Source organism: Phoenix dactylifera, chromosome 9 (assembly GCF_009389715.1).
Source record: "Phoenix dactylifera cultivar Barhee BC4 chromosome 9, palm_55x_up_171113_PBpolish2nd_filt_p, whole genome shotgun sequence".
Lineage (NCBI taxonomy): Eukaryota > Viridiplantae > Streptophyta > Magnoliopsida > Arecales > Arecaceae > Phoenix > Phoenix dactylifera.
Window position 1 is genome coordinate 935,526 of NC_052400.1, and position 18,771 is coordinate 954,296.

At 38.5% G+C, this 18,771-nt stretch overlaps 1 protein-coding gene across 1 annotated transcript; it reads left to right on the forward strand.

Moving 5' to 3' along the window:
- Positions 1–10,225: 10,225 nt before the first annotated feature.
- LOC120111835 lies at positions 10,226–11,630 on the forward strand. Its single transcript, XM_039129755.1, has 2 exons — positions 10,226–11,238; positions 11,354–11,630. Exons 1-2 carry the CDS (start codon positions 10,331–10,333, stop codon positions 11,367–11,369), a joined length of 924 nt encoding a protein of 307 aa, XP_038985683.1. The 5' UTR covers positions 10,226–10,330; the 3' UTR covers positions 11,370–11,630.
- Positions 11,631–18,771: the final 7,141 nt, after the last annotated feature.

The following is an 18,771-nucleotide window of genomic DNA, read 5'->3' on the forward strand; positions in this document are numbered from 1 at the left end:
ATGCTTCGAATGGGGCTTAAATCTCCTTCAAAGATCGCCTAAACGATGTAAATGGATCGAGGGGTTTAAGGGGGGTTTGAGGTGTGTTTTTTTTTTTCTTTTCAAAACGAAACGGAGGAGGAGGAAGGGGGGGTGTATGAGAAAATTTCAAGGGCAATATGGTAATTACACTAAAGGTTAGTTTGGGTATTTTTTTTTTGGTTTTTGGGGGGGTGTCCTTAGCAATAGGGGGGGTGTATATAGAACCACCCCCGGAAAGGGTATGAAGCCGGTTGATGTGGGTATGTAATGACAATTTTGCCCCGGAGGTTTCTTGAAAACTTGGGCGTGGACACGTTTGGGCGTCGCATAATGGTAGGCATTTATGCAGTTTTGGGCTCCCGTTTGACGGGCGAGAGGCATTTTTCCTTGTAGAAATATAATTTTTAGAAAGAAGATTTCTTAGAAAAAAATATCTGAAAATGTATTTTTAGCATGTTTGATTAAACATAGAAAAGTGGCAGATTTTTAAAGTGCTTATGTTTGGTTGACTATCCACTTTCTTGAGAAAATTACGTATAATTCCTATTATACTCTTAATAAAAATTAGATCTTTAATTTCTCTTTAATGATGAAAGGTTTTTTAAGAAAAAATATAGTGATTCCTACCTCATGGAAAAGACTTTCTTATGAAGTATGAGAATCATATTTTCATGGAAATACAACTTTTTCATCTCTCTCATTTGAAAACTCCAACCAAACATGAGGCATCTCATCACTTTTCCGTTGACCACACTTTCTCCTCTTCTTTTTCTGCGAACCAAACGAGCCCTAAATTCATAATAGCATTTATCTCTCACCAAATACAACCAAATTCAGAGAGGCAAATGAGGCCGCAGACTAGGTGGCTTCGTATGTGGCTAGTCATTCCAGAGGTATTCTGTAGGTTGAAAAAGAGGAGCTGCCTAAAACACTCCGAAATTTATTTTTTTCTGATCTTATTGTATGTATCCATACTGGAACTGTATGAATCATCTGCTTCAACCAAACTCTCAAATCTCGACAAAGGTGGATTTGGATCCAAGGTCATTGATGCAACACCAAAAGGTTTTAGGAGCAAGTTAATTGGCAACTTCAAATTGGCCTATTTGCTAACAAGTTTTCTTTTTTTAAAGAAAGAAAAAGGAAAATCTATAGAGCTTATTCTCTATCCAGATATGATAGATTTGGTTCTCATCTTGTTATATCTGCACACAACTTGGGTCTTCTTTGGGATTTGATATGTCTTTACATAATAGTATAGATCATGACATATTATAAGGCATTGTTATCCTGATTACCCTGCCACCATAGAATTTACAAGTTTTAGAGAGCTTCCAGAGCACAAAATGCAGACATGTTTTCCTAAACAAAGACTAGTTCACTAAACCTTGAAAAGGGTGCCTTTTCTGCTAAAATATTCAATGCATTAAGCATGACATAAGACTTGATAGAGCGAGATGATGTTAACAACTAATCAAGTAGCATTGTGAGTCTGAAAGAATTAACATACAACTGCAAAACCCAAGTCCCAAACAGTTAGAAGTAAACAAAAAAATAAAGGGGAAAAAAATGCAAGAATATAGTAGGTCAGTAGATTATTTGTCCAATCTTGACAGGCAAAGGAACAAATTGGATAGACTTTCTTTGTAATTATTCATCGGAGTGGGCAATTTGGAGCTAGACTCAGAATAGCCTCTCCTCAGCAACCCGAAAAATTGCTGCAATACAATCTAATGGCTGTTACTAAAGTGAAATATCAGTATTTGCCATTTATTCATCTACAACCGGCAAGGTCATATTAATTGCTGTTAGATTTTTTCATAAAAGAGTGGCACCCTTGACAAGCAGATTTTCTTGAACAACAACTCTGCAAAAGTTCAAATTGCTTTGCCACTGGAACTCCTCCTAGGTCTTGCAAACTTAGACCCACTTATGCTCCTCAAATTTGGAATAGAACAACAAACTGGGATTGTCCAAGTTTTTATTTCATTTTTTTTTTTTGGATATTTCAATTTTCAAAAACATATTTTGGGCAAAAGATACCTGTCATGACTCACAGGTTATTGCTGTGGGCGGGTGAAGCATAGATGGGCTGTCAGCTATAGGGGCGGTGCTCAAAGCAGCATGAGAAGGCAACTCGACCACGATGATCATCCTTGAGGGCAACTCGACCACGATGATCAATTGGCCATGTGAAGAGGGGCGGAGGGGGGATGGAAGTCCTCTACTCGGCGATATCTGGCGAATGGTGAGAGCCTGCAGTGCCTTTCAAGCAATGCATGTGTATAGGAAGGCGAACAGGCCTGCCGACTGGGCTGCATTCTATGCCGCACAACACTTTGAAGGGGTCTTATGGACCGACCAGGATATTCCTCCTCCTTTGCCAGATTGTTGTTCTTGATTCTGTTGGCTATACCTATATTAGGATAGAGTGAGCAGCCGTTATATTAAAAAGAAAAAAAATCAAACCAATGTCTAAGGTAGGTTGCGATCAAGCAGACCTTGAAAGGAAATATAGAGATCCTTATTCTCTGCACCAAAAATATCTTCAGTCTTTGCCAAAGTTTCCTGCAATGAAGACAAAACAATTTTCAAACCCTTGTCACATATTGCCCGGATGCATTGATGAACAACTGATCATGTACAGTCTAAGGATGCATACCTCATGTGTTTGCCCGTGAGCGTTGAGCTCCTTGATGTTTGCCAAAAAGGCTGCAAACTGTTCATATGACAGAGAGCTTCTGAAGTGCATAGAGAGCAGAAGAGTCAAAAAGATGAATTTGCCTTGCTGAATACTCTTAGATAGATGTCTGGAAGCATCACTGACCTTACTCGAAGGAAAAACTCCTTTCCATCCATATGAGGGCGTCCTGAAATATTACAAATTACATGTGATGGGGGGCAAAATGGATCGTTCTGTTCATAGCGTGGGACCACCCCATTTTGGCCAAGTAGACCTTGGCGCCGACCAGGCGGGACATCGGTCCCGCTAAGAGTCAGTCCGATCATGGACCTCGCCGAAGGCCAAGCCAACCTCGGTCAGATCTCTCCGCTGCTACGACCTGCAGCAACTTTCTCTGGAGTCTACAACGACGACCCGCCCTGGCCAAGTTCGGGGCGCCCCATACAACGATGCGCCCCGGCCCGAGTTTGGGGCGCCCCATACAACGACACGCCCCGACCCGAGTTCGGAGCGCCCCATGCGACGACGCTCCCCGGCCCGAGCTCGGGGCGCCCTATACGACGACGCGCCCCGGCCCGAGCTCGGGGCGCTCTGCTGAGCAGACCTCAAAGTCAAGGAGGCTAGGCCAATCTCAGGGCCCACCAACTGACCTCATCAAACATATTGTGGCCCCCAAGTCGGCCCGACCTCAATGCCTACTGAGCTGACCTCAACGCCTACTAAGCCAACCTCACCGCCTACTGAGTCGACCTCACCGAATATTTGTCGTGCCCCCCCCCATGTCAGCACGACTCAGCACCCTACCAAGCGGGCAAGGCCGATCTCGGTTCTCTCTAAAGGCCGAGCTAATCCAGCCCAGTACGCGCCACGGCCATGCCCTGCGACAACCTCACCCCACCATACTTCGCTTGATGGCCACACCAAGATATGTCAACAAAGGACTACGCCTTGCTGCTCCAGCCATGCCTGCTGGCAAGGGCCATGCCCTACGGCATGCACCAGCGCCATACTACGCGCAGGGACAACTCAAACCGTGTGCCTCAAGCAAGCCATGGTCGCACGCCACCTGGCCAGCGCCATCTCCTCCCATGATGAGGATAGATCATATGTACTAACTGCAATTTGATAACATGCAATGTAACAAAAATTGCATATGTTACCGGGACTCCGGCAATAATTAACCTGCTAAGGAATGCCTGTGCGGAGGAGAAATGGGTGCAGAGGATTGCTGACTTGGTGGATACCATGATGACAATGCCAAATCTCCTTCAAAATGAGATTTCGTTGGTGATGTGGTGCCAGAAAACATCTTGGGTGATGATACCACAGTAGAGAATCCTCTGGGGGAACCATTAGTTGATGAGACTTTTGGTGTAAGATGTAACAATTCAAGACTTCATCCAAAATGGCTAGCCAGAATGTATTATTTAGATTTTTTGATCCTGTATAAGTACCCAATATCTACCCAATAAATAATCGATGTGGGACTAAACACACGCCTGCATGAGTCCTCATAGTAACAGTCAAGATCGGCTATGGAGTGGTGTGGTGAGAGAAAGAACTGATGTCCATGCCTTGATGCTGTCCCATCAGACGTAAATTTCATCAGTCAGTTAAACTTTCACAAGACTTCTTAAGTAGCAACGATTTGGATTAATTGCAGTTTCTTTTGTTAGAGTTAAAGCTGCAAATGGGTCGGGTCGACCCGTGACGCGACCCGACCCGACCCGATCCGAATGTTAGGATCCGCGGGTTCAGGTCGGGTTCTAAAATGGGACTCAAATCATTTTCTGGGTCGGATCTGGATTTACTGAATGGACCCAACTCTATCCGAATGGACCTGAAGAGAGAGAGACTCTTTTTTTTTTGTGTGTGTGTGTGCGCGCGCGCGGGGGTCGTGGTACTATTGGTCGTTTTTAAGTGAATTTATGGCGGGTTTTCAAGGCAGACAGAAAGGAGATATGGATTTCTTAGGAGCTTGTTAGCTTGCTCCCATGGCCTTATTATTCTCTAAGGGATGGGAAATGCCAGCCAATGAGGAGAAAAAGCTTTGTACAAAAAAACAAAAAAAAAAAAGGAAAAGCCCTAAGGGGAGTAGGGTTGTGGAAGGATAGCAACAAGCATAGGTTCACAGAATCCAAAGGAACCTCGGCCCGTCAGGATTCTTACTCGATCTATTACACTGTTGATACCTCTGGTGTCTCGGTAGCTAGGATTTTTTTTTTTTCCTTCTGTTTTTTGGTTTTTGTTTCATTTAACTTTTGAAGGGAGAAAGTGAGGGAACACTGAACTAAATACGGGTAATGTGCCAATTTTCTGCAATGGAATTGGATTTTCGAAGAAGGTCTGGGATTTTTTTTGTCCTCCTGAGAGGGGAGCAGGGAGACACCAAGTTCCGTCCAATCAGTCATATAGATAAAAAATAGTGGGATATGAATTTGGCTTACTTAGTAAGTCATGGGTCATCTGTTCTGACTGGAGGTCAATTGCAAGTCTTTCAAGTCATGGGTCACCCAGCACCTCATAATTATGATATGACTAAATTAGACTTATCCAAATTTTTTTCCAAAAGCATAAAAAAGTGGTAACATCTTAACCGACCCGGATCCGACTCGGACTCGGACCCGAACCCAACCCGGACCCGACCCGAACCGACCCAATCTTCAACCGGATCGGATCTGATTCCAAAATTAGGACCCGAATAATAAAACAGATCCGGTCGGGTCGGAGTCACTCAGGACCCGATCCGATCAACCCATTTGCACCCCTAGTTAGAGTCAATGTAGATCTCTTTAACTATCTCGCCATCCATTCACTTAAGCTATGTATTTTATCTGCCTGGCTACCTGTATACCTATGTTATCTCCATGTCAAAACTTGATGTAAATTTTGTGATTGGATTTTTTTCTTACCATGGATGTCCCACATTTAGATTTCTATGTGGTGAACAAGCACGCTATTTTTTTAGGGTTGAATCCATCCAAATCTCAAACATTCTAAAACTGAAACTGTAGCTATGGCTAGTGATGGAGAGAATCTTAATGCGTCCCAAGTATGCTATTACTCTTTCCTCATACCAGTTTCTTAAATTTTCGTTTTTTTCTACAGAAATTGCTACTTTTATGTTAGTCTATTCTCTTGTGCTACCCTTTCAAACCTATCTGGCTCCCCCTTTCAAATCTTAATGCTTTCTCCTTGGAAATATGCATGCAAGTAATCTAGTATAACTTTAGTAAAGTGAAATATCTGGAAGTTGTGAAGGTGCCTTGGGAAAATCTTTCCTCCAATGTCATAGGGGCGTGGATGAGGAAGTTGTTAGCAATATATCACCTAAATAAGTAAATAAAACTATAATTACAATTAATAGAATTATCTTAAAAGGAATAATATATATATATATATTATTTGGAATAAAAAGAAATCTATTTTAGCACAAAAGAAATCTATTCTATAGAACATGCAATAAATTTAAATCATAAATTGTAAATGCTACAAATCTACTAATATTAAATTTAAAATAAGGTAATGGAGATAGTCTGAATGAAGGCACGTCGAAGCGCATAGACGTTGTCCCAAAGAAGTATTTGCCTTCACGTACGGATCTTCCGGCAATCCTCCTCAGAGATATGACGATCCTAAACTTCTTCTTCGGTTTGTCTCAGAAGAAGCCAACACGAACCCGATCGGACTTGCAGATCCAGCAAAAAAAGGAATAAAAAGAATAAAATAGAACTTCACTAAATGAAGGCGCAAAAATAAAAATCAGAAAGTGGCTAAGAGGAGAAAGAATAAATTTTTTTTCTCAGAATTTTTCTTCTTTTTTTCATCACCAAATAGGAGGAAAAAGGGGGGGGTATTCAAGCGGTATTTTGGGGACGCGTCGGCGCTTAAAGCGCGGACGCGTCCGCGGTCAGCCCGCGGAGGGTGCCAGAGTCTTAGCAAAATCAGACCAAGAATTAGGTAGTTTATCTATCAGATATGCTACTTGGAATGATTCATCCAAATTGGTTCCATTAGCCCTAAGCTGGTGGATCAGAATTTCAAAATCATGGATTTGATCATTCATAAGCTTTCAGTCCACCATCCGAAAGTTATTAAAGTCGGAGGCCTTGAACCTCTTTACCCCAGCATCATCAAGACCATATTTGCTTTCTAGGGTGTCCCAGAGTTTTTTGGCACTCTTCGCTGCATAATAAATGTGATACAGCCTCTCAAAAAGGGCACCTAGGATTCTATGGATGCAATGATAGTCAATCTCATCAGATGTCCTAAAGGGTGTGCTGGTGGAGGTAGAAGGTTCAGTCTGGAAGAAGCGACGAGTAGCAGGTCGTGAAGCAGTTGGGTTAGACCCGTTATCAACTTCAGTAGTGTTCTCACCTATGGCTGAGATCAAGTCTAATGTGGTGAGCCAGAACCGAATTTGGTCTTGCCACCTCCTAAAGTTATGGCCATCAAATTTTTCAGGTTTGATGCTAATGTGCTCACTATTGTTAGAGGCCATAGATTCAAGATTATAGAATATAGAAAAGAGGCAGAAATCTGAATGAAAGCAGAAAAAGTTTATGTCAAAGGATTGCACTAATATTTATATTGAACTTTGGATGTCTAGTTGATATACCCAAAAAATAGTAGCCAGATCAGAGGTAGAGCACCAGGCTCATTTGAGTACCAGCCTTTCTTAGGCACGTATGCCTTTTTGACAAGCTTTTCTTTGACATTATTAGTTAATGGATATAATCACTAGAAATCATACAAATTCAACTTTTAGAAAAACCTAAGTGAAAACTTGAATTAGTTATTATGGATTAATCAATTTACGAATTTTCGTTTGAATGGGATTTAGAAATTACTCCTTGAGGAGTCCAAATGGAGGTATGATAAATCTCTTAGAGGTTAAGCAAATTATTACCCTTTTAGAATAATTGATTACCTTATTAAAATAATTGATACTAAGTTTGTGGTAGCAAAACAACTATTGTAATTAAGATCTAATATGTCACAAATGCAATAGAGAATTCAATGAATTATATATTAGAATAATTTATTACCTTATTAGAATAATTGATTACTAATTTTGTGCTAGCAAAATAATTATTATAATTGAGATCTAATATGTCACAAATGCAATAGAGAATTCAATGAATTATATATTAGAATAATTTATTACTTTATTAGAATAATTGATTACTAACAAAAATACATACTTGTTTGGAATGTTAGCAATATATCACCTAAATAAGTAAATAAAACTATAATTATAATTAATAGAATTATCTTAAAAGAAATAATATATATATATATATATATTATTTGGAATCAAAAGAAATCTATTTTAGCACAAAAGAAATCTATTCTAATGTAATAATTTAAATCATAAATTGTAAATACTATAGATGTACTAATATTAAATTTGAAATAAGGTAAATGGAGATAGTTTGAATGAAGGTAGGTCGAAGTGCGTAGACGCTATCCCAAAGAAGTATTTGCCCCCACGTACAGGTCTTCCGGCAATCCTCCTCAGAGATACAACGACCCTACATTTCTTCTTCGGTACATCTCGGAAGAAGCCAACATGAACCCAATCGGACTTGCAGATCCAACAAAGAAAGGAATAAAAAGAATAAAATAGAACTTCGCTGAATGAAGGCGCAAAAATAAAAATCAGAAAGTGGCTAAGAGAAGGAAGAACAATTTTTTTTTCTCAAAATTTTTCTTTCTTTTTTTCATCACCAAATAGGAGGAAAAAGAGGGGTATTTTTCATCACCAATGTATTCCAATCAATACATTGCTTTCATGACTATCAGATGATGCACGAAATTCTTTCGTTGTTTAATGATGTTAGAACTTTTCCATGGCATACTTGCAGCTTAATTTACGAGACAACCTCTCTTTGATTTATGGCATCCATTGTTATTGCTGTTATTTATTTGTTTGTCTTTTGTCACTGTGCACTTTTTGCATGTATCGCCTCTTGTCACTTGGGCAAAAGGATGAGGTTTGATTATAGTTAGAGTTATCCCTCAAGGGATTGGGTAGGTGGAGGATGGGTGAGGATTAGCATGGTTAAAATTAGAAAAATATTCTTCACTTAATAAGAGTTTTATGCAAAATTAAAGATATGCCTGCTTGTTCTCCTACTCAGCCACTTAATCACTTTTCATGATAATCCCATTTTCCCTTCTATATTTATTTTTCAATCTCTATCTATGAAAATCAATCAAATGATTTTTATTTTTTTTTAACGAGAATATTTGCCAAGTTGAAAGCAAAATTTTACAAAATAGCTATACGATTAACTATGCTTTTTAAGATAGAATGTTGGCTAGTTAGAAAATAATATGTACACAAGATGAGCATGATCGAAATAAAAATATTGAGATCAATATGTGGTAATATAAAAAATATAGAAGAAGAAATGAAGCCATTTATATAAAGATGGAGGTAATATCTGTTAGATTTTTATTAAATAATGATTAAAAGTTTTCATACTTAAAATATATATATTATATATATATGTTAATAAGGGAGTTTGGCTTGGTGGTTGGTGTGTTGTTTGGGTGGGGATGAGATAACAGGTTCGATTCCCATTCCCTCCTTTTTATTTCTATTACGTAAAGCTTGGTTTTCTTGTGCTCGTTGGGATGTTCCCTCCTTGTCCGAGCCGAGCTCGGTTCTCTTGTGCTCGTTGGGCCTGTGCTTGTCCGAGCCGAGGTTCTCTGCAGCCGAGCTGGGCATGTGCTTGTCCGAGCCGAGGTTCTCTGCAGCCGAGCTTGTCCGAGCCGAGGTTCTCTGCAGCCGAGCTGTGCCTGTGCTTGTCCGAGCGAAGGTTCTTTGCGCATGTGCTTGTGCTCGCTGGGCCCTGCCCCTGCTCGTCCGAGGTTCTGTGTGCCTGTGCTCGTCCGACCCACCTCAACTGAAGCGCGAAGAGCCGAGGCCGAGGTCGGACCACAGGTGTGATGAGCCCAGAGGAGCCGAGGTCGGACAACGGGTACGATGAGCCAAGAGGTGCGTGGGCCGTGCCTCGCACCCATAGCACGAGGAGCCACGTCGCTTCCTCGTTAGCACCTCTTCGCAACCAACCTCGCATCCGCTGGCCATACTCCCAGTGTTTTTTCAAACTTTCTTACCGGTTTTGACCGTTGGATCGGTTTTGGGTCGCGTCTGTCCCGAAGAAGTCTATAAATAGAACTCTTCGGATTAGACAGGACATATATAAAATTGAAAACAGAGAACTTCTATTCTCCCGGTTTTGCTGTTTTTCTTTCAATCAACGGGCTTGCTGCATACTGATTCTGGGTTCGAAAGCTTCTTTGATCCGTGCAAATCATTGAGGCAGAAGGAACAGTGCGAGAGGCTGTTGTATCTCAGGAGTAGAACGCCATCCAAGCCTAGTGCACTGTAAGGCGGCGAAATCTACTTCAAGGAAAGTGACCAACATACCACGCCTCAGCATCTCGGGTTCCATTTTTCCACTTTCTCTATTTATTTTCTGTAAGCCTATTTCTGCCTATTATTTGTTGAAGTAGAGTATTATAGATTTAAAATTTTCTGGGACAGTATATTCCCAACATTCTTGAAGTAGATTTTTTCCTACATATAATAGGCTAGTACTTAGAGTTACCCCAATGGCCAATGCAAGTGACCCGGTTCCTCCTGAAAAATTTAAAGGAAATAACTTTAAGCGTTGGAGACAGAAGATGGAAATCTTCTTAACCACACTTGGGTTATTTTCCATAATCTTTGACTCTCCTCCAAATGAGGAAGAGAATGAACCAGCTAGAACTTGTAATTTGGAGGAATTTAAGAAGAAAGACTACCTGTGTAGGGGAAGGATTCTGTCCTATCTTACTGATCTCCTTTTTGATGTCTACTGCACTTTTAAAACCTCCAAGGAGATTTGGGATGATCTTAATAAGAAATATGGTATCCAAGATGCCGGAATGGACAAGTATGCTGCTAGTCAATTCCTGTCTTATAAGATGGTTGACACCAAGCCTGTAGTTGATCAAGCCCATGAGTTAACAGTGATTTATCATGAATTAGGCTTAAGGGGAATGGGTATAACTGAGAGCCTTCAAGTTGCTTGTACCATTGACAAGCTCTCACCTTCTTGGAAAGACTTTGGGTTATCCCTGAAACATAAAACCGAGGATATGACAATGAAAACTCTATTGTCTGCCATTAGGATCCAAGAACAACACCTTGAGAAAGATAATGAGCAACTCATGAATTCTGAGCTTCTAACCAAGGTGAACTTTGTAGAAGGCCAGAATAAGACCCATAAGTTCAAGAACTCCAAATTTGAAAAGGGTGGACCTAGAAACAAAAGAAAACTTATGAAGCCAAAACACCATATCAATAAGAATGATCGGAAGCCGATTTGCTACAATTGTGGGAAACTCGGTCATATGGCTCGAGTATGCCGGATGAAGAAGAAGAAGTATCAGAACTATGAACATGCGCCTTCTCAACCTGCAAATCCACAAACCAACATGGTGCTATCCAGTACTGGTCCTACTAGTACTGATGATCGGTATGTAACTTTAAGTCCAGAATTAAATTTGGCAATTTGCTCTACCGATTGGTTAGTGGATACAGGTGCGAATGTTCATATGTGTACTGATCATACCCTTTTTACTACTTATCAGGTCCGAAGCGGCCTAACAGTAACTATGGGGAACTCCACCTCGGCACGAGTGCTTGGAACTGGAAAAGTACTTCTAAGGCTTACGTCTGGGAATGTGCTTACACTATTTAATGTGTACCATGTGCCCGATGGAAGGAGGAATCTGATCAGTGGATCTCTTCTAAATAGGAGTGGTTATTCTTTGTTATTTCAATCTAAGAAAGTGATTATAACAAAGAATGGAACATTTGTAGGCAAAGGCTATGAGTGTGATGGCTTGTATGTAATAAATAATGTATCTTTGGATTTTTCTTCTGATAATAATAATAAAATTGTACTTTCAATATGTTCTTCATCTCTTTGGCATGCTAGATTAGGACATGTGAATAATAATACTATTAAAAGAATGATTAGCTCTGGTTTATTGCCTAATGTTTCATTAAATGAAAAGGAAAGGTGTCAAATTTGTGTTCAATCTAAACAACCTAGAAAACCATTTAAAATAGTAAATAGAAATTCAACTTTATTAGAATTAATACATTCAGATGTATGTGATTTAAATGGAACTTTGACTAAAGGGGGTAGAAGGTATTTCATTACCTTCATAGATGATTATTCTAAGTACTGTCAAGTTTATTTAATGAAATCTAAAGATGAAGCATTTGAGATGTTCAAGACTTACAAATCTTTAGTAGAAAATCAACTTGACAAGAGAATAAAGATTCTCAGGTCAGATAGAGGAGGAGAATACACCTCTAATGACTTGAATGAATTCTGTAGAGTTAATGGAATTCTACATGAAGTTACACCTCCCTATTCACCTCAGTCTAATGGAGTTGCTGAAAGAAAAAATAGGACTCTGCAAGATATGGTAAGATCTTTGCTTGCCAACTCAGGTTTACCTGAGGTTTGGTGGGGGAAGCAATGCTTACTGCATGTTTCCTGCTTAATAGGGTTCTATTTAAAGGTTCTAATAAATCTCCTTATGAACTTTGGAAAGGAAGAAAACCTAACCTACACTTTGTAAAAGTTTGGGGTTGTTTGGCTAAGGTTAATATTCCTTTAATCAAGAAAAGAAAATTAGGACCTAATACTTTTGATGCTGTGTTTCTTGGTTATTCTCTTAATAGTGTTACTTATAGGTTCTTAGTCATTAATTCTGATATTAATGGCATAGATAAGAATACTATAATTGAATCTAAAGATGCTTCTTTCTTTGAAGACATTTTTCCATTTAAGGATAAAATAGAAAAGCATGTAATAGATAGATCTAATGATGCATCTTGTAGTTCGCCATCTAATTCTCTAATTATTCCTAATAATGAAAATGAAAATGAACTTAATGATATTAATGAACTTGGTAAAGGGAAAAGAATTAGGAAAAGAAAGATTTTGGATCTGATTTCTATACTTTTATGGTTGAAGATGATCCTCAAACTTATAAAGATGCTATGAACTCATTAGATTCTATGTTTTGGAAGGAAGCTATTAATAGTGAAATGAATTCACTTATGACTAATAAAACATGGTTTTTAACTGACTTACCACCTGGTAGTAAGGCTATAGGTTGTAAATGGATATTTAAGAAGAAATTAAGACCTGATGGTTCTATTGAAAAATATAAAGCAAGATTAGTTGCTAAGGGCTTTTCTCAGAAAGAGGGTATTGACTACTTTGATACATATTCTCCTGTGACTAGGATAACCACAATTCGTACTTTAATTGCACTGGCTTCAATCCATAATTTGATAATTCATCAAATGGATGTCAAGACTGCCTTCCTTCATGGTGATTTAGAGGAAGAGATCTATATGGATCAGCCAGAGGGATATGTGGCTCAAGGACAGGAAAGAAAAGTTTGTAGGTTAGTCAAATCCCTCTATGGTTTAAAACAAGCTCCTAAGCAATGGCATAGGAAATTTGATAAAATAATTGTTTCTTGTGGCTTTAAAGCAAATGAATCAGATAAGTGCTTATATTCAAAGTTAGAAAATGATTCATGTATTATCTTGTGTTTATATGTTGATGATATTTTAATTTTTGGTACTGATATGAATATGGTGACTGATATCAAAACTTTCTTATCTAATAATTTTGATATGAAAGATTTAGGTCGGGCAGAGGTAATTCTTGGTAACAGGATTACCAGAATACCTGATGGTATAATCTTTGATCAATCACAATATATTGAGAAAATATTGAAGAAGTTTGATAAGTACAACTGTAAACCAGTGAGTACACCTTATGAGCATGGTTTGAACTTGAAGTGCAATAAAGGTGATCCAGTGGCCCAAGAGAAATTTGCTCAAATTATTGGACACTGATGTATGTTGCAAATACAAGTAGACCTGACATTTCTTATGCTATAGGAAAGCTCAGTAGGTTTAATAGTTGCCCTAGTCTTAGTCACTGGGAAGCACTGGATAGAGTACTTAGATACTTGAGAGGTACCATGTATTATGGTTTACATTACTCAAGATTTCCCACTGTACTTGAAGGATACAGTGATGCTAGTTGGATCACTGATTCAGTGAACCGAAAAGGAACTAGTGGATACATATTCATGTTGGGTGGTGCAACTGTTGCTTGGAGATCATCCAAACAAACTGTGATCACAAGATCCACTATGGAGGCTGAGATTGTAGCCTTAGATTCTGCAAGTCAAGAAGCAGAATGGTTTAAGAATCTTATGTCTGAAATACCTATTATGGAAAAGCCTATACCTGCTATCTCTTTGTTATGTGATAATGAAGCTGCAATTAATACTTGTAGAAATACTGAATATAACAAGAGAAACAGAAGACACATTAGTGTGAGACATAAGACTATTAGATACCTAATTAAAAATGGTATCATAACTTTGGAATTTGTTGGATCTAAAGATAACCTAGCAGATCCTTTAACTAAAGGACTGGCTAGAAGCAAAGTCATAGAAACATCAAAGGGGATGGGATTGAAACCCATAAGGAATCATTGACAATGGCAACCCAACCTATTCTGACTGGAGATCCCAAGACGAAAGGTTCAACGGGAAAAACAAGTTGTTTAATGATTAGTTAGCACTATAATAAAATGACTTTATGTCATTTAGTCTCTCCCTGTGATGTGAGTGCTAAATACAGCAGAGGTATACAGAAGAGTTTAAAACTCTGAATGAGTCCGAGTCTATGGCAAGGTGCTGTGCTGCGAGCACCCTTGGAGGACTCACCTATGTGAGTGTGACTGTGTGGCCGCAGTCTATGGGGATAAGGGTTTAACCCCTAGAGCACTCATGAAACTGAGATATTGGTGCATAAGGCTAGAAAAAGCACCACCTATGATGAACCCAGTATTTGCATTTGTCATGGGTGAAGTATATAGAAATCTGAACCAAAGGATTTGGTTCAAAGCTTTTTAGCTACCACTATACCTTTCAGATGAAAATATACTTTCACTAGATAAAGGTTCAAAGCCGCAAGCTACCTTTATTGAAGTCGTGATATAAACAAGCCCGATTTGACTATTTTTTATTTTTGAAAACATTTTAATCAGGTGGGGGAATGTTAGATTTTTATTAAATAATGATTAAAAGTTTTCATACTTAAAATATATATATTATATATATATGTTAATAAGGGAGTTTGGCTTGGTGGTTGGTGTGTTGTTTGGGTGGGGATGAGATAACAGGTTCGATTCCCATTCCCTCCTTTTTATTTCTATTACGTAAAGCTTGGTTTTCTTGTGCTCGTTGGGATGTTCCCTCCTTGTCCGAGCCGAGCTCGGTTCTCTTGTGCTCGTTGGGCCTGTGCTTGTCCGAGCCGAGGTTCTCTGCAGCCGAGCTGGGCATGTGCTTGTCCGAGCCGAGGTTCTCTGCAGCCGACCTTGTCCGAGCCGAGGTTCTCTGCAGCCGAGCTGTGCTTGTGCTTGTCCGAGCGAAGGTTCTTTGCGCATGTGCTTGTGCTCGCTGGGCCCTGCCCCTGCTCGTCCGAGATTCTGTGTGCCTGTGCTCGTCCGACCCACCTCAACTGAAGCGTGAAGAGCCGAGGCCGAGGTCGGACCACAGGTGTGATGAGCCCAGAGGAGCCGAGGTCGGACAACGGGTACGATGAGCCAAGAGGTGCGTGGGCCGTGCCTCGCACCCATAGCACGAGGAGCCACGTCGCTTCCTCGTTAGCACCTCTTCGCAACCAACCTCGCATCCGCTAGCCATACTCCCAGTGTTTTTTCAAACTTTCTTACCGGTTTTGACCGTTGGATCGGTTTTGGGTCGCGTCTGTCCCGAAGAAGTCTATAAATAGACCTCTTCGGATTAGACAGGACATATATAAAATTGAAAACAGAGAACTTCTATTCTCCCGGTTTTGCTGTTTTTCTTTCAATCAACGGGCTTGCTGCATACTGATTCTGGGTTCGAAAGCTTCTTTGATCCGTGCAAATCATTGGGGCAGAAGGAACAGTGCGAGAGGCTGCTGTATCTCAGGAGTAGAACGCCATCCAAGCCTAGTGCACTGTAAGGCGGCGAAATCTACTTCAAGGAAAGTGACCAACATACCACGCCTCAGCATCTCGGGTTCCATTTTTCCACTTTCTCTATTTATTTTCTGTAAGCCTATTTCTGCCTATTATTTGTTGAAGTAGAGTATTATAGATTTAAAATTTTCTGGGACAGTATATTCCCAACAATATCAATTGAGGATAAACTGAGAGAAGGACTACCTAGATGATTTAGACATAGAAAATGTAGGCCGAGAGATATACCTATATAAAGAAGTAATTTTGTACATGCAGAAGGAACAAAGAGAGGTAGAGGTAGTCAGAAAATTACATGGGATCAAATAGTAAGAAAGATCTTGATATCTCAGTCCTTTAAAAAATATGGTATCAAACTGAATGGAACAAAGGAAAATAATTCATATAGCCAATGCCAACTAGTTTGGGATTGAGGCTTATTGAGTTGAGTTTTAAAATCAACCAAATCAATTCACGCTGTTAATGTGTGCACGCACACGCATATAATGCAAAATTAGAAAACTCAGTAGTGTTTGGCCCCAAATTCTGGAGATATATAATTAATAACCCTTCCAATGAGTATCCGTTTATCAAAATATCAATGATGATGAATCTCAGAGGCATTTGTTAAATGCGTCCGGTAGATAATGAATCGATAATATTAAAATGTAATACATTTTTTTAATCGATAATTATTCACAATTTTAACAATGTAATACGTTTCATAATGGACAATTTTAACGATGCAATATATATATTGGAATTGAGTGAAAATCAAGGTAAGCACTTAGTAGATAAATTTCTCAAACTATATTGCCTACAACGGAGGGCGGTAGGGGACCAATTTTGAGTTTGAAAACTTCCGAAGTATTAGATGCAAGTGACCTAGATTTCATGCTGTCCTTATCTTGATTTTGGCCAGGCTTTCTCTCATCTTAGTTATCAAAAAAATTATTTTATTTTTACTTGATAGACGGGTAATGGAGCTTCAAAGCACTTATTTTTCGATTTACAAGCAATTTTAGGTATTGTAAATAATGATTAATGGTGTGGACTTTCATTTTGGAAGCACTACATTTGTATGTCTGATAACAGTTAAGGAGGAGGGGGAAGAAAATAATTACTTAGTTTAATATATTTACTTAGTTTTCAACCTTGGGGAGATCAACAAGAGGAGGGGGAAGGGATGTATAATGGCACAATCACTTGTATAGGAGGACCGGCTGGTTCAAGAATTTCGCATACAAGCACCAAATGTGGAATTTGCATTGTTGAATCCCACAACCAAGTGTTGTGGGAAAGAAGAAAAGATGAAAGGAAGATAAGTTAAACTAACCGTTATTAAGATATAATTGTAAAATAATTTTGCTGAGACAAAATTTATATCTCCTTCATCGTAGAGGCTGGTCTATGTCTAGATCGGCAAGATGTCACCTCAAAAATGGGTAGCTGTTGTCCATCATATTGTCATACCAAACGCAGTTGGCATACCAAACATGCGAGTTGAAAGATTAGCAACAATCATCCATTTTCAAGATAGACGATGTGTCTTTTATCCAAACATGCACCAGCCTCTATAATACATGTTCCTGGCTGACTTAGGGCAAGGAACAAAGGGTGCACCAATGTGGGAAGTGATAGCCAAAAATTTATAGTAAAAGAAATTCAAAGTTCTTTACTAGGGCTAGATAATGACACTGCATGCTACCTTGAATTATTATTCCTTCCCGAACTAAGAAAGAAGAAGTCACATTGTACCATACACTTTGGTCTCTCTTGCCTTCCCATTATCGTATAAACTCAAACACATGCAACTTCCTAACCGACACAAAATAGGCATCAACTTCTACGTAGCTACTTTTAGTTTTCATTTGTATTTTCGCTATCTTCACTCCATAATCAAAATTTGTTCCCAATCAAAATTTTAGTACAAAATTAAGCTCATTTTCCTAAGTAATTGATAGAATCATAATCTAATTGCGCAAATCCATAGCCCGGAAGTGTTGTAATCAACGAATAATGAGGTTTTAGAATTTACTTCATAAGAAGATACTAATAGGACTGCGGCTTTAGGGGGGGGGGTCTCCATACACATAATACTCTCTAAGATGGAGGGATCACCGAGGTGATTTTAGATCATCGGTGATTCTTATCTCAGAATAATATGATCCTTGATGATTTAAGATTACCATATTGGGTATGCTATGTTCTAGTGATTAAGGATTCTTAGTTATTCACGAGTAACTAATTATTTGGTATTTCATGAAAATTTAAGATCACTCACCATATAATACCAAATTATCCATGATATATTCCATAAAATTATATTTATTAATCATATAAAATATATTATAAAAAATATTAATATATTTATTTACAAATTAGTTATTAATATATTTTGTAAAAAGGTGTTTATTGGTTCTTTATACTATTAATCCTATAAAGATATATTAATTGTTATTATAGAATTAATATTTTATTTGTACTTATAATATATTATTTCTTTAATATTAATAATTATTTTAATTAGGAAAACAAGGTAAATAGAAATAATATATTAAACACTTTCATTATATAAATATAAAGCACAATAATGTATTTCTACTCTACTTTAAAATTATCATTGAATAGTACTATGACAATAATATGATTAATAGTATATTATAATATAATATCTTATAAATATAACTTATTTTAATATATTATAATATTATATATAATATTGATATAATATATTAACTGTATATTGACATACCATTTTTTTTGTTGGGCTGAGGGGCATTTTCGTTGGATTGAGCGGCATTTTTGACCTCAAATTTCAACTTCAAGGACGAGCATCCTATCATTGGGTTGGGCGGTGATTTAAGAGACGGGGGTAATTTAGGATCACTACCATGTAAGATTGCCATAGTATAACCAAATACGGTGATCTCATCACCTCTACCTATATCG